General features: G+C 38.1%; 1 protein-coding gene across 1 annotated transcript in view; it reads right to left on the bottom strand.

Annotated features, from left to right (window-relative positions):
* Positions 1-15,852, bottom strand: part of RAPGEF2 (Rap guanine nucleotide exchange factor 2) — a gene marked incomplete at both ends in the record, with an annotated part of 183,911 nt that overhangs the window by 119,240 nt on the left and 48,819 nt on the right. Inside the window, 2 exons of the mRNA XM_080343363.1 lie at positions 1,934-1,990; positions 5,559-5,629. Coding sequence (XP_080199489.1) covers positions 1,934-1,990; positions 5,559-5,629 — 128 coding nt within the window. The remainder of the gene's footprint in view (positions 1-1,933; positions 1,991-5,558; positions 5,630-15,852) is intronic.

Genomic DNA, 15,852 nt, shown 5'->3' with positions numbered 1-15,852 from the left:
GTGCCTCAGAGAGGTCACACCCACAGGTCAATTAACAGCTCCAACAGTTGCAGCTATTTTAATAGATTTTTCTAATGAACAAAGAAAATTAGCACTCAATTTCAGACTTCAGTGCAAGTCATACCATCACTCGGGGCAGGTGGCGGAGGGGGAAGTAGTTGTAACTTTGAGTTCAAATCAGAGCTTTAAAAACAAACAAACCAAACCAAACTAAACCAACAAACAAATAAACAAAAAAACCACACCACACACACACAAACCTTAGGTTTCCAAACTAATTTTCTGCAGATCATAACTGCATGGATTGATTCTAACGTGGCTATTACATTGCTTCTCTCCTGCAGCACTCAAAGACCTCTTTTCAAACATGTATATTGTAAAATTGGAATTTTGGTTTTTAGAAGAATACATCTTCAATACATATGCTGAATTTGTAGAACAAGTAAAGTATTCCTCCAAGTTTGTTATCATAAAATAGAATACTGAAATTAGACTGCAGATTCCATAGGATCTTCTTACCAAATAGATGTCAAATTGTTCATTGTTCATTAAAATAAAACGTAAAGCTGCAACTCAGAGAAACAGAACATATATTTCTGGCTTTGAAACACTGATTTTTTTTTTTAAATAAAATATTCAGTGTTAACTATCAGGTTTAGCCCATTAAACATTAAATCAGAGATGTGAAATGCTAGAGCAAGCACATTTTGCATTAGCATCTATATCCAGGAACTGCCAAACTGCCCATTAAATCTACTAAATAAATCATGGAGAAAAAAAATGTCAAGAAGCAACTAAATAGGAATGACAGGCAAACAACCAAAGTGAAGATGAAGTCACATGAAAGGAGTGACAAAGTAAATCAGTGCAAAAGAATGGCAAAAAGCACTTCAGGTTAACCCAGATTTCACAATTTTCTGTTTGCACATCGTATTTTCTCAGGCATGTATCTCCTGGTAACTTTTGCCTGCCTTGAGTATATGCATAACTAGCAGCCTTGATTCATTCAGCATTTAATTCAAATTTAAACCAACAGTTAGAATGAGCCAAGATTTTTGTCTAAACAAAAACTCTAATACATAATGGACACAAACCAAATGCCTAGAGAAGGACAAATCACAAACACAACGGTCACTAGCAAATTTGTTTGTAAAATGAATAAAGATTATATTGGTCTAATTAAAATTATCTATCCATCTATAGATTTTGATCTTGTGCATTCCCTACGTAACTGATTACTAGGTTTCATTAGATGTTAATTAAGCTTTGCTGAATGTTCAAGGCTTATCATGAAAGTTTGTTCAATCACATCTTCATCCTGATGGTCAACATCAGTAAAAAATACACGTGGATAAAATAAAGCATACAGGGGCATTTTTTTGTATGCATAAATGTTCAAATGATACCAGACAACCCAGAAAAACTTCATTTAGAATCTGGCTTAGCTGCAGTAAGTGAAAAGCTGCTAAACCTTTTGTTGTAATGAGTTGTTTGCATAAACAAAGCAATTGCAATCCTCAGATGTTTACTGTAGATCAGAGCTGACATTAGATCACATCCCTGCTAATTATAAGCCCTGTCAGATATGTCGATTTGGCACCTCTGGCACGAAAAGTTGGTCACTACTACTTTGACAAAATTGATGTGAGACTAAATGACAACTTATTCTAACGCAAATACATCTCACGTTCCCTAATTCTATACAATCTCACTGGTTACAAAATTAACACAGTACACTCCACTAAGTGACAGTCACTTTTAGCTCCTTTCCTGGCACCAGCAAATTCCTCCACTGATGATGACAATGAAGTGGCTTCTTTTTGTATACAGACTGTGCAATGGGCAAGGGAGCTGGCACTAAACACTGTCTTTAATGCACTCTAGAATGAATTAAATCTTTGAACATCACATGAACAGAATCAGAAATACTTACTAGTACAGAACTTCATTAGCTTCATGCCTTTCATATCTAACGGTTTCACACATCAGTCTGAAAAAGAAGGAAAGAAGTAATTTTTAATTACGATTCCTATCAGTGTCACAAAAACTTAACTTTCTGAAGTTAGTCAGCATTTCCAAATTTGCCCCCAGCACTTCCAGAAACTAACCCTCAATTTAAAGCTAAGCTGATTTTTAATTTAAGGGAATAAATTTTTAAGTCTAAGCATTAAAGTTATTAGTTCATCCAAGATCAAATTTGATTTAGGACACTGGACGTAATTGCTCCCATTAAAGAAATATATTAAAAGAGTAAAATGATATTGATCTAATTTTATAAAGTGATCTGATAGAAGGAAGTTGCTTTATGAGGAAACAATTCAGAAATTTTGATACAAATGAAAATTTATTATATGTAACACTAATCAGAGATACCACAATATAGAAACTGCTTCCTTTTTCAAGTCAAGCCCAACAGATAAAACAAGAAATTATACTGCATGGTAAATCAATCAATGCTTCTCATTTTGCTAAAATTCAGCAACTTAAAAATTACCATGAGATTTTAATGTTGACATCTCAGAGGGCTCAAAGTGGAGAGAATTTCTGCAGAAAAATCCTCTGTCTCCAGGCGGGGAAGGAGGATTAAAGCACTTTCACCTTCACTGCCTGACAAATGTCACATAATAGAGAGCAACTACAATAGAATTTTACCACGGATTAGGAAATGCAATGTTAACCTGGTGTAAAAATTAACATGCCATTTCTGTCTATTGTTTTAAGGAAGTGGACCCTACCGCCTCCCTTGGACTTTCTGTGGCTCTGAAGCAGACTGCAAACCCCAAGCCTATTTGACAGCCAGACAGGGATTTGCCTAAGAGGCTCATGTGAACATTCAAATGAGGAACTATATTTAAATTTAGGAAAGAAATTCTCATTCCTCACAGGATCAGTCATCAGACCCTCAGTGCACCAATGACTGGCTGCCCACAATTACACCATAAGCGAACAAAAGTGCTCTAGAAATCGCTGCTCGGCAAAAAAACACAACTTCTAAGTTGACCTGAGGCCTGGAAGAGTTGGTCTGTGTTTGAAGTAACATTTATAAAGCTTCTTATTGCCACTTCGCATCACTTCCTCAATGATTCATTTCAACAGCCAACAGGCTGCTACAAACAGAAGTTACCTTAGCACTCATCTCTCGCAGAATTTTACTTATTCAGCCCACTAAGAAATAATACTTTTTCTGTCCAGAAGTGGCAGGCTCGTAGTAGTACCCTGATTAATAAATTATTAATAGAAAATTTAGATCTTGCTTGATATCTTGATATTTTGCTCAGAAATAAAATAAGATCACAGCCTTTCCCCTAACCCCGTATTTTAGATCTACTCTTTGGACCATCTTTGAGTACTTTTCTTACAGGCAACGTCCATTTGGTATGTAATTAAGTATTATGTACTGTATACCAATTTCAGCTAAAGAAGAATCTTCTTACTTCCTGGCACAGAAAAAAATCTTCCTGAACCACAGAACCTCCCCTTTTTCAGACACTGGTCCCCATCATAACATCAGGTCTTGCCAAAATCCTTCGCAAACACTGAAAAGACACTTTCTGCTTCTGCCTCCTAGGTCCTCATCTTCTCTCCATAATCCTCTGTTTTGAGAGGGGAAGGGGAGAGTGGACACAAGGGTACTGGTGAGAAGATACCAGAAGGAAAGTCACTGCAAGCAGTCAGATTTAAAAATTAAAATACTGCTCAAGGATATTCTGTGCTTTGATGGTCTGAAACAACACTGGGCAATGGGCCATCTAAGAGAAGGGTTTATAGGAAACGGAATCACTTTAACAAGCCAAGTTTTGTTCCCCTCTGAACTGAGAGCAAAGGAAGCACATTCTTGATAAAGTCACGCAAGTTCACCACTGACACTGTCCGAGTTTCACAGCGTTTCAGTCCCATTACTAGGACAGTAATAGGGGAGAAAATGCCTCTTACAGAAGGCAGCCAAGTGTTTGAATTCTTATGTTAAACTGGAACAGCTAACAATTGCAGTGATGACCAAGTAGCACCAGCTAGATTGCTTCCTCAAATTTTTGAAAAACTGAATTAGTTCTGGTCAATATTGGGGTCTAATTTTTGCTCGAATGTGATATTTGTCTGCTTCCTAAACGAATGTAATACATTAAATAATCAGCAAGTCGTACGGTACATTATTCACTACTAGGGGCTATATTTAATACACTACTTTTTAACGCATCTCAGACGTTTCTGTGGCATCCCATTGCCACAAGAAATACTGTATCTTTAAGGCTACTATAAATCTTTCTGTCCCGCATCTGCTGGGAGCCCAGCCTTTTCCATGTATGGTACTGCAAACAGAAGCTCTCTTCTAGGAATTCACTGTGCTGGGAGAGTGAGTTCCACACATTCCTCAGCAAGAACCTCATTCTGCACAGGAAGCCAAGAAGCACACATCAACATACCACGCAACCATATGTGCACACTTGGATCTTTGTAAACAAGTTAGCATCAGTTCAACTCCAACTATGCAAAACTTGACGTGCTAAAAGTCTTGCATGTAATAGCATAACACAAAATACTTTAACTGAATGTGATCGTGGCCTCCTTCCAAAGCAGAAGTAATTCCAGAGACTGCTTTGAAGTCAACATGCACATTGCAAAATGCCTTGAGTGCTTTTGGACAACAAAAACCCCACATTTTATTTTCTCCAAATTACAGAATATTGGCTTGCAAATGTGGACCTTTACAGAATAACAAAGCAAGAGGCCAGAAGTTAAAACCTAAATGAGTATTAATCAAGTTCCAAGTCGCTTCAGCATCTTCAGATGTGGCAAATGTTGGCAAACACCAGGATGCAAAATCACAGTAATTCACCCTCTCTCCCTGTAGAACATACAGGAGATGTGCTTGCCTTCTTATGTATCTGCCAGCCTCACACTGATGTCCAAATACCCTTAGAAACCTTTGCTGCAATATGTTTACGTGAGGACAATTGAAAAAATTACTTAAAAATCAAACAAGCACAAGTCTTCTAGAAAAAATCAGAAGTTCATCTGGAAGTTTTTTACTTAATTGATTTGCTTCATGAAGTATTTCAACTAAAAAATATGTGGGTGACAATTATCAGTAATTTTTTACCAAGTATCATTTGCAGTACATAATTTGTCTAAAACTTCCACATGAAAGCAAGCACAAACTGAAACAAAAACTGAATACCAGATTCTGCTGTCATGATTATTATATTACACAGATGATTTAGACTATACACAGACTTTCATTCAGGATTGGAATTTTTACTCTTTATGTAAAGCATTAGACACAATGCTGAAAAGAAACTGTGACGTATCTAGACACAAAGTCTGAAAAGAAAACAAACACAAACATCACAGAAATCAGAAGAAACAAATAAGGACACACATATGCACAATACAAGGAGAAACTTCCAGGAAAATAAAGAAGGGAAGAAATAGATACAGTGGGTCAACTTTTGAGTTTGAGGTAAAGTACACAAGAGTAGTGTATAGTTACCAAACCTATGGTTCCTTTGCTTTGTTAGTCCACTAACATATAAATGCTTTCAGTGATAAAAGTATCATACCTTAGCTGATGCTCTCTCAGATTAGACAAGGCTTCCATTCCATGTAAATAGGAATACACAATCTCCAAATCCTACAAACGTAAGAAAAACATTATTAGGATTCTCGGTTTGGTACAAGCCGCTAAAACACTGTTTTTGCAAAGCACCCAGAGCTCTCCTAATAGGGGCAGGAGGAACATTTGAAATAACGCATTTACAGGAGGTTAAAATTTGCAAGAATACCTCTGGTTGTACATTGGAACCTGACATGGGGAAGCATGATGGCATGTCAACATTGACAAATACAAACACAGATACTTTTTTGCTTTTGCTGTCATTACTCATGTCCAGGCAACAAGCCTGGGCCAGAATTGCAGCCACCATTGTCCTGCTTCCCACTGCCAATGAACCCCAAAACCTTCATTTATTTTGTAAAGCAAGCTCATGGAAATCAGTCTTTTCATATTCAAGGGAAAAGGAAAAAAGTACAAAACAGTCTAAAAAAACCCACCCCATTGTACATAAATATTTATAAAAGTGTGTCCTCTTCAACTAGAAGGTAAACCACAAGCTTAAATAACAGAAAAAGTTGGCATGAACAGAAGATTATTGGCACGAGATAATTAAAAAAAAATCATAATCTTATTTACATTTAACTGCTGTGGACCTCCAACATCCAGCTCACAAAACAACATTAACAAAGACACGAAAACAATATTCAAGATCAAAACTTCCTAAGATGCAACTATGGAAACACTAATGTCAGTCTAGACACTTTACTAATGTTATACTTAAAATCACTACAGCACTGAAGAGTGCAGACCACAACTTATAGGGTGATTTAACTTTGGATCATTAATTTTATGCTGTTTCATCATCCATTTTTTAAAACATGCTAGTTAAGAGAAATCATATGATCCATAATTCAATGAAAATCAGAGCAGTGGCTCACAACCACTGGCTGAGGCTGACAAATTTGAGAATAAACTAACACCAATACCACTCTCAAAACCTGAAAGATGCTTTCAAGTAATGGAATGTATAAAAGCTATAAGCCTATGAAAGACTTGAAAACACTGAAATATTTGTGTATTAAAAATCAACCATGAAGTGCAGAAATACTTCCGTTTTCAGACACCAAGAAAGAATGCCACATTTTAGTGTGAGAGTTAGGTTATGTTTGGACTTGATTATCCTGAGGGTCTCTTTCAACCGAAATGATTCTATGTGGTAGTGGAGCGAAGACATTAGGACTGATGTCACACAGAGAACCTGAATTTAATGATGAAAAATAAAAAATAAAACCTAGTTAAATACATCAAGCATAGAAACATTACTGTACATAGTTAAACCATGGTACAAATCACAAAAATATATCAGGAGTTAAACTCTACGGGTAAGACCCAAAAGATGTCTTTCATTCATTATCAAAAAGAACACCTTTTTTCTCCCACTGGAAGAAAAAGGCAAATACTCAGTTTGAAAAGTGGAAGAAATGCACAAGCCAAAATGCTGCGATTTCACTTCTATTCTCGTCCTTCTGTTCTCTTGCCCTCTAGAGGCTTTGGTCGTCCTGTAAGGAGCAGAGGACATACCAATGACAAAAGTAATTATGCATGGTTTGGGATGGAGGGACCTTACACGTAGAAGGCTTTGAAGAGAAAATACTACTCGCTTGCCTTTTCACTTTTGGTGGTTGTTTTTTTGTCTGTTTGTTTTGTGTTTTGTGGGAAGCTGGGAGCAGACCACTGGGGATCAGATGCCCGTAGCAGTGGATTACACAGAAAAGAGCCAGGCCAGAAGGTGCTGCTGTATTTCCAGCAACCGAGTCTAACAACAAGCAGACACCGAACAGAAGGAGAATAATCCTCTGCCACCAGCTTGCACTGAGGTTTCCCTTGAGCCGCACACATTTCATGTGCGACAAAGGATTCACAGATGAATAAAGAGCCATTAAAGATTCTGGCTTACAGGGATTCACAGATCTAAAAGTGGAAGTGCATGGTAAAAGGGATTCATGGACATTTGGTTTCCAAAACTGCTGGGTGTCACAAACCTAGTGACGAAGCCTGCAGATGTACAAAGCAGTAAAGAACACAAGCCATGTTTCTTGAGAAATGCAGCTGAAGTGACTCAAATGTGGAGGAATGCATTTAACAATTGAAGAGTAAATTCCAACCAGTTTCACAAGCAACAGACAAGGTAAGTTTAATGAACAGTTAAAAATAATCAGTTTTTAAAATATAAGCACAGTTGTCAGGTATTTGCAAACGCAACATCCCATAGATCCCCACACCAGGAACTGCAGATGGGGGAGCTCCTTGCCTCTCAAATCTCTACTGTGAGATCTAAAAGAAGGGAGCGGGCAGAAAGAAAAAAAAACACCAGGCAAATCTTTACTTGTGCTTCCACCACAGTTGCTAGCTTCAGCAACACAGGGAAGACAACATTGAAGACATCTCATCACAGAGAGAATTAAGAGAACTAAGTTGTTTCTTTTGATTTGCAAAAAAACAGCTAGAAAAATTGCTGTTCTAGGCAGTGGGATCCTATCAAAGCCAATAGTCACTATAACACTGCAGCTAATGTGCACTGGCATTATGTCAGCCAACTGTTCCTGAGAAGTGTGTTGCAGCCCGTTCTTTAAACTGTACCTTTCCAGAGGGTGTCTAGCATGAAAGAGCTCCCTCTACCACCAGAAGTTTGGCATTGAACTTGGAGTAACAACCAGCATCATTGTTTCAATTAAACCCTACATAACGGTGCAAGGTACAGAGAACTACAGGAGAGTCAAAATGGCTGAATATATTTTCATATATTGTCAGTAGGCACTGCACACTTCCAGTCAATCTGCAGCATTAAGGAGCAGAAAAACAATTTGAAAATAAACAAACAGAAAATCAGCATATCAAGTTATTGTCATTAGGCCTCCTCAGTTTTCCATTTATCTCAGGAAAAACTACGCTTTGCTTACTTAGCAAACATATCCATTATCAAACATATAAATAGCTGCTTCAACTTCTTAATTAAAAGTGAATTAATGGAATGCAAGAGTCCTTCAGAAATACTTGTGCCAAGTGTTGTAAAAATCCTGAACAGATTCTGAATGCTTAAAACAGTGGTTTAATAAAAGCCATTTCACTGAAATAATGCATGCACACATAAGCTAAGGCATGTAAGTTATGAAAGTTTTTAATTTTTATATTTTAGGCACTTGACAAAAACGTAAAATTATACAATTCTCAGGAAAAGAACTTAGTCTTTCAATAAGAAGACAGCCTGCCTATGTGATTTATACCAGCCAGTTGAGCAAAATCTTAAAGCAGCAGCTAAAGTCAATCCCACTGTGACTTACACAAGCGCTTCTGCTAGCTTGCAGTGTCCCTGAAAGCCACCTCTAACTAACCCAATGAATATAGATGCAGGTGACAGCAGCAGTCTAATGCTTTTTTGGCGGCTGTTTTTAGCGTACATATACTCAAATTACCACAAGGTGGCAGACTGAGCCATCAAAACTTCAGAAAAAGTCCTTTCCAGGCAGTTTCTCCTTTTATATTAAAAAATGTAATGTTATAACAGTTTCTAAAAATCAGGAAGAGCAAAGCTAATCATCACCAGTATAACTGGTTAAATACTCTGCTACAGCAAGGACTATTTATGCAAAAGCACAGAGAAACCAACAACTTTCTGCTTTCCAGTTTTACCCATGCAGCAGCATTTAATAAAGACAAGACAACTGCAAAAGCAATACAAAGGCTCAGCTGGTCTCCTACGAGAATCTAGTTCAACACAAAGATTGTGTCAAAAGCTTGACAAAACATCTCAGTGGAATCTCCAAAATCGAAAATTAAATCTGAAGCACAAATTAGCACAGTTCTTAAATCATTTTTTTATTTAAATGAAGGCTAAAAGACTGAAATCTAATCTACACTTAAATTTATACCATAAGCTAAGTCATATGCTTGGGTTGTTGTGTGTGGAGCAGCCCGAAATTTGACTGTGTTATTTCTCAATATGTTTATTTCCGTAGTGTCAGCTGGCTCAGCTGACTATACTTTGAAACAAAACTCAGGTTTTAACCCAGTTCAACTTCAATTAGATCTGTAGAAACACAGTATGCAACCTTACCTCTGCTCTCCATTCTAATAAAAATCTGCATGCTTATGCCTAGATATTTCTATCCATTTCTTTTGTGTTTCAAACATATTTGCCAATGCCAGTTACACAAACCAGACAAAACCAAACCAGAATGTTGAACTCAAATTCATACTAGCATAACAAAGAATTTTTTACTTTAGTAGAGTGATAAAGACATGAAAAGTTGCTACTTTGGACTGAAAAGTTAAACCTCTCTAAAAATCAGACTTACCCTGGTTTTAGCCCTGGTTTGCATTGAGGTATGAAGCTACAGACTCAACTATTCCTCCTTGCCACAGTTAAAAAGCAAAACGCTGTGCTGAGAAATTCACTGCTCTCTTAGGGAGAAATTCACTCATTTCTGTGAAGTGGCAAACAAGCGGAAAGAAGCTTTCATCTTATAATAGTTTGGTTTATTTTAAATCAAAGGGTAAAAATTAAATACAAGCTAATTCCTTAATTCACTGTCTTGGATGAAGAAAGAAAACAAGGATCTTTTCAAAGCACCTGATACCCACCTTAGGCTGAAAAAGATCTGCCTGCCGAGCTGACAGGCTTTGAAAGGCTGATCTTTGTTAAACCATTTTCAGCTCACATTCAGCCAAGCACCAGCAGCACACACCATGGAAGGCCAAGGTCCCAGGGTGATGGGGGAGGCAGGTGGGTGTCCCTGCTCCCTGTCACACCTGGCAGCTCCACACCCCACCCCAAGCCCAGGTTTCACTGTTATGAAAACGGGAGGTCCCTCCCGGCCCCTCCCTCTTGCGCTTCTGTCACCTCCCTGGCCCCAGGAGGAGCACACGCTGGTGGGGACAGAACTTCCAGTCTCTCTGCTGGTAGCACAAGACCCATGAGGTCCAGTGCTGGAGTCATGGAGGCAACAGCTCGTGCAGTCGGGGAAAGGTGGCACCTCAAAGTCTTCGACAGGTTTAAACAGACGGCAAAACCGCTGGCAGGATAGGAGAAAGCTGTCATTTCTATGACTGATTAAACAATTATTGTAGCTCGAAGTGGAACCTGCCTTTTCTCTTTAAGTATTGTAATGCGCTTTTTTTTCCGAAATCATGATACACTAACAAGAGCAGCAATGCCAAGTTTTTCCTCCTTGTCAGCCAATGAAGCCACAATCCAAATGCAGGTTGCTGAAATAACTGCTTCTCTTTCTTTATAGCAGCAGGATCCTGTCTTTTTCCCTTTTCTTCTTGCATCCAACACTTGAAATCCTTTGACCCTCAGCCACTTCAGTAGCTATACCAAGCATTTATATTTTCATTTTTCCTCTAGCATTGATTTAGGACCTGCCTGCCTGGCTGCCTGTGCTGGCTCACCGAGGCCAAAGCAGTGCCAGCATTGCCAAAAGAAATAGAATCGACTATAGCAACATCAAACACTTCTAGCTTAAACAGAAGTTTCCATGTGCACAGAGGTGACGTGTCTGCTCCCAGGCTCTCACCAACAGCAGCTCAGGAGATGGTACAAGTTACTGTCTTCAGAGACAGCAACCTCTGAAGGAAAGGCAGCGCAGTTGCGAGGAGAAGCCACATCAGTTACCCCAGCCAAACCTATCTCCTAAGGTAAGACCTTACCCCAAGCAAGGGTGAGTTCACAACTTGCAAATATTATGCTGCCAAAAGACAGGAGCAAAAGCACCAAAAAAAGACTTACACAATGACAAAAATATCCAGTATTACTGATACCAAAATCCTTTCCATGCATGTGTGAAGATGAAGAATTCATCTTCACCTCCAGCTTCTAAACACTCTCACAGTTGCTGTGCATGAGCATGCCCAGGTATGCATGGACTTATCAGGGAGCCATAACAAGACTAATTTGTTGCAGAGATTAAAAGGAAGTATTTGTTTTGTATTCCAGATTTTTGACATTTTTTTCTTACACCAGGACCTTCATATTCCAGTGGTGGGGCTGCCACGTGGGAAGCCTGCCAGAATCCAATCTATTACACCACAATTTAAAATCCATTATTCCTTTTAACTTCACTATAAGCTACCACAGCATTTTTCTGAAAGCCATTCTTCCTAGTATACACAGAGATCTGTAGCTTAAACAAAAAAAAAACTAAAGCCAAAGTTATAGGAAACAATTTATTGACTCGATGCTGAATTGGCAGATAGACAGACATAAATTAAATATTTAAGTTAAACTACATGTCAAATAGCCCAGAATTCATACTTTTGTGAATGAAATCCCATGGTCCGTATTATAAGGATTAATAATTACATAATCTACTTGTGCAAATTAACCTGAAACAACTATTCCATTTATATCAGTCTATTTTGAAGTATATAAAAAATTGTAAGCTAAGACTATTAAAAGTTCATTCCTGAACACAGAATAAAACTGAAAATTCTTAATACATTCAGTTTCTAAGCATAGTCCAGGATGCAAAGCTCAGTCTATCAGTTTTGCATAACAACCAATTAGCACTTCTTTTCACCAAACTCAAAATTTTCAATATTGAAGTCTGATTCTTCAAACAGAAAGCCTACACAATCAGGTGACGCTACTCTCCCCAAATATCTCACAATAGGATTGAAGAAGTTCTTATCCTGTTCATCAACCACATTTAGCCCCGTTTCAGATCCCATTTGCTCTTCTCTACTCCCGTAGGACTCCTGTTTTCCTGCCAAGAACAACCAGACCTACCCAGTCACCATTGAGCCCGACACAGCCCTCTCCTTCCCAAGCAGCAGCACCACCAGCTCCCAGACAAGCTGCAAGTCTGGAAACTCAAAATTCATGACACTGATTCAAGGGGACTCAGCTCAGCAGAGATGCTCTGACAAGTATCATCCATCACAGCACATTTGCCACGATCATTTCTTCTTTTTCTTTTTTGGCATAGGAAAAATTTAGAAAGTGGAGGGGTGGGAAGCAAGAACAAGTAGTATTGGGGACAGCTGGGGAGCAATGCCAGTAACATGGGTAAAAATACAACTGACTGTAGTAGAATAGCTTTGCGGTCCGTAGTTTGCCACCCACCAGCCTAGTCTACCTTCCCATAAAATGCCTGCTGCAGGCAGTAGCTTGGCTTACCTCAAAACCACAGCTCTCCAATATAATGAGGAGACAATTTGAAACTGAGGAGTTTCTAAAAACAAATATCTTGTTACTCGTACCTTAAACAGGTGACTGGGATTTAAAGGCAACTTCTGAATTTAAAGGTCTGTTAGAGCCATAAAATGCCACCTTAGTTATCTGAACTTCAGCCAAATGTGTTAGCAGCCACTGAAGTTCTAAAAAGTTTTATCATTTTAAGTCTGTATGAATTTGTCTCAACTAACGTGTATTGTATTTCAAGAAATTTATGACAAAACATCATTCCACAGCAACCAGGCACAACTAAGCTTGGGAATCGGCCTTCATCAGAAAGGCAGTTTACAGGCCATAAAGTCAACCCATGTCTCTGCACTTCCTCTGCTTCAGCCAGGCAGTGGGAAAGGAGCAGGGAAATTGCATTGATCTTGTTAAGACTTGTTGACACACAAAAATTGTCGTTTTCAGCTCCACTGTGGGGAGGGTGGGGACAGTTTTTCTGGGTTATGGGTGGAATTTTTAGACTGGATTAGAAACAAGAAGAATAGACATTTTTCATCTGGAACTGAAGTACCCACACATGAAGCTAATCAGAAAAACTCCAAAACCTCATAAAGAAAAAGGAGAAATGCCATTTTCCTGGTTTGCCTTCACTGGGAGTTGTCTCAGTACAGAACAAAAATATGCTTCTCCAAAGACTTCAACTGCATTACTGCCTCAAAGTCAGAGTCTGGAAAAACACCATAGGATAGCAGTAAAATAGTTGTGGAGAAACAAGATGTTTCAACAGGATATTTAAATCAGCCTTCCTGTCTTTCAAATTTATTTTGCTTGTTTTGTGAATTATTTTCTTTTTAAATAAGCTTCCCTCAAAAGACAATTACATGTTTATTTTTGATTTTTTTTTCAGCGAGAAGTGGGTTAAAAACCTCTACTTCCACTTAATGCCTCACAGATTTACATATAATAATATAAATAGGTTTTTGTTTTCAATCTTGCCAGCAGAACCTGCTCAAATGTATGAACCTTCCAACTCGTTTTTAATGACCCACCCATACTAACAGACTTCTAACATGGGCTCAAGATTAACACAATCAATTCAACATATCCTGCTGGTCATAAAGCTTTTAGCAGAATAAAGTAAAGAAATTAAGACATTCATTATTATAATCATCCCATAAGAGGAGTATAAACGTGGAAAGGGTAGATGGGAAATTAAAGCCTGCCATTTCATAGAAGTCAGTGAAGAAACTAATGAGCATAGGAAATTACAGGGTAGCACCATGCATTTCTTTTCTGCTTTCCAGACTCTTTTAAGTCAGACAATTAAATGCTTAATACAAAAGCCTAAGTTCTGTAGTCGAAAATCCAAACGTTGGTTGCATGTCCAAATGCAAACAAAACAGTTGCACTACAAAAGATCTCTCCTACTGACTGCACAGTCCATAATTATGAAAGGCACTTAAAGTTATTCACCATTAAAAATATATATAATTGCCTTTTCATGCCTTTTCAATATTTATAGCTAACTGTTGGAAGCTTGTATTAAACCTGTTCTATCCATTTTCTATCCATTTTCACATTCATTACACAAACATTCACATATTTTGTTGCAGAGTTATGCCAGTTCCCAGGGAGTTTTGCCCTTTTTTTTAGCAATGCTAAGGAGAGACTTGAATTGTTTTGAGACAATCTGTTATTGGTCTCATGTTCTCCATTAGCTATATGGAATAAGACTCAATATCCTCCTAAATAAAAATCAATCTTGGACTAACAAATATATTAGCTATTAAATACAGTGTGACTTATTTTTAAACAACTTCCTGTAACAGAGACAAGTTTTATATAAGTTTATCCAAATAGAGTGGACTATAATGATTGGCAGCTTTTAAATAACAAAACTGTTTGAAGAAAATCAGGAACAAAGAAGGCAACAGGGAAATTAAGTTATACACAAAGGTCCTGGAGTAAACAGAAAAAAAAGAAACTCGTAGTTGGTACAAAGTTGTAATGACAGAAGCATTTTGAAGGACCTCAGCCTAGAGAACAACATCAGGAAGAGCTACCAAGGTGGCCAAGAAAAGGCAACCACTTTGTATCAGGTAGGTTTGCCTACTAAAAATTGGATTAGCAGTCAGCTGTGCTTAGAGGATTCCCCAAGAGCTGTCAGAGCAAGATTAAGATACAATGATTCTCATATATGTTTTTCTGTTGGTAGGGTTTTAGAGTGCTTAATTAGCCTACAGGTTTCAAAGCAGCTAGTAGTTAATATCCATTGTACTAGATTAAGCACAAGGACTGTAGTCTAGACAATTTAGGCATAACTAAGCAAGTTGGACAAACCACCATGCAGGAAGAACACCTCTCCAGTCTTGGCCTAGATTAAATTTTCATACACTTTTCCTTGTAGTGGGCAAGAACAACCCATTTTCTGAAAAATCTCAATTTCTGTAAAGCCTAGGTCACAATACTTCAACATCATAGCCAAGTGGTAACCACAGCTAAACAGTATTTCTTCTTCAAATGATCATTAAAATGTTATTTTAAAAAATCCCTGTGATATATGCTTTGTAGTATATACTTGACTTCACAGCATAACAGATTTGTTAAATGGGGCAGCCATTCCAAATCACAAGCAAATAAGTTGCAGTAATACTAAAGAGCTGTAATTTGTCAACTGATCTGCAATAGCTATTCGTGTGAACACTGTAAACTTTCCGTTGCCAACAAGCTTTGTAAATTTACTAACAGGCTAAGGCAGCAATGTTGTTTAGCTGATGAAGGGATAACCTGGTAAGCCACCTCTGCACAATCACTGGTAATCTTCTGCCTGCATCTGAAAGCTGTAACAACTGCCCAGATTTCATCTAACTTCTCAGGAATACCTTGTTAAAAGAAGACCTTGGAATTGGCCTCATAGTGCCTTTCGGACAGAGAAGCCTGGCAATAAATCACCAGGGGGGTCTTTCAGCACCATCCCAAGTGCTGAACATCACCACACTCCCCCCTCTGCTTGTTGCATTTCTCCCTTGCCAAGCAAATAAAGAAGGGAAAAAAAAAAAAAAAAGGCAACATACACCAACCCAGAAACACAAACCTCACACTCTGGTTTGAGAAAAATCAG

The sequence above is a fragment of the Nesoenas mayeri genome, assembly GCF_963082525.1.
Source record: "Nesoenas mayeri genome assembly, chromosome: 4".
Lineage (NCBI taxonomy): Eukaryota > Metazoa > Chordata > Aves > Columbiformes > Columbidae > Nesoenas > Nesoenas mayeri.
Note: the sequence above shows the minus strand (reverse complement) of the source record. Positions and strands in the feature narration are given on the sequence as shown.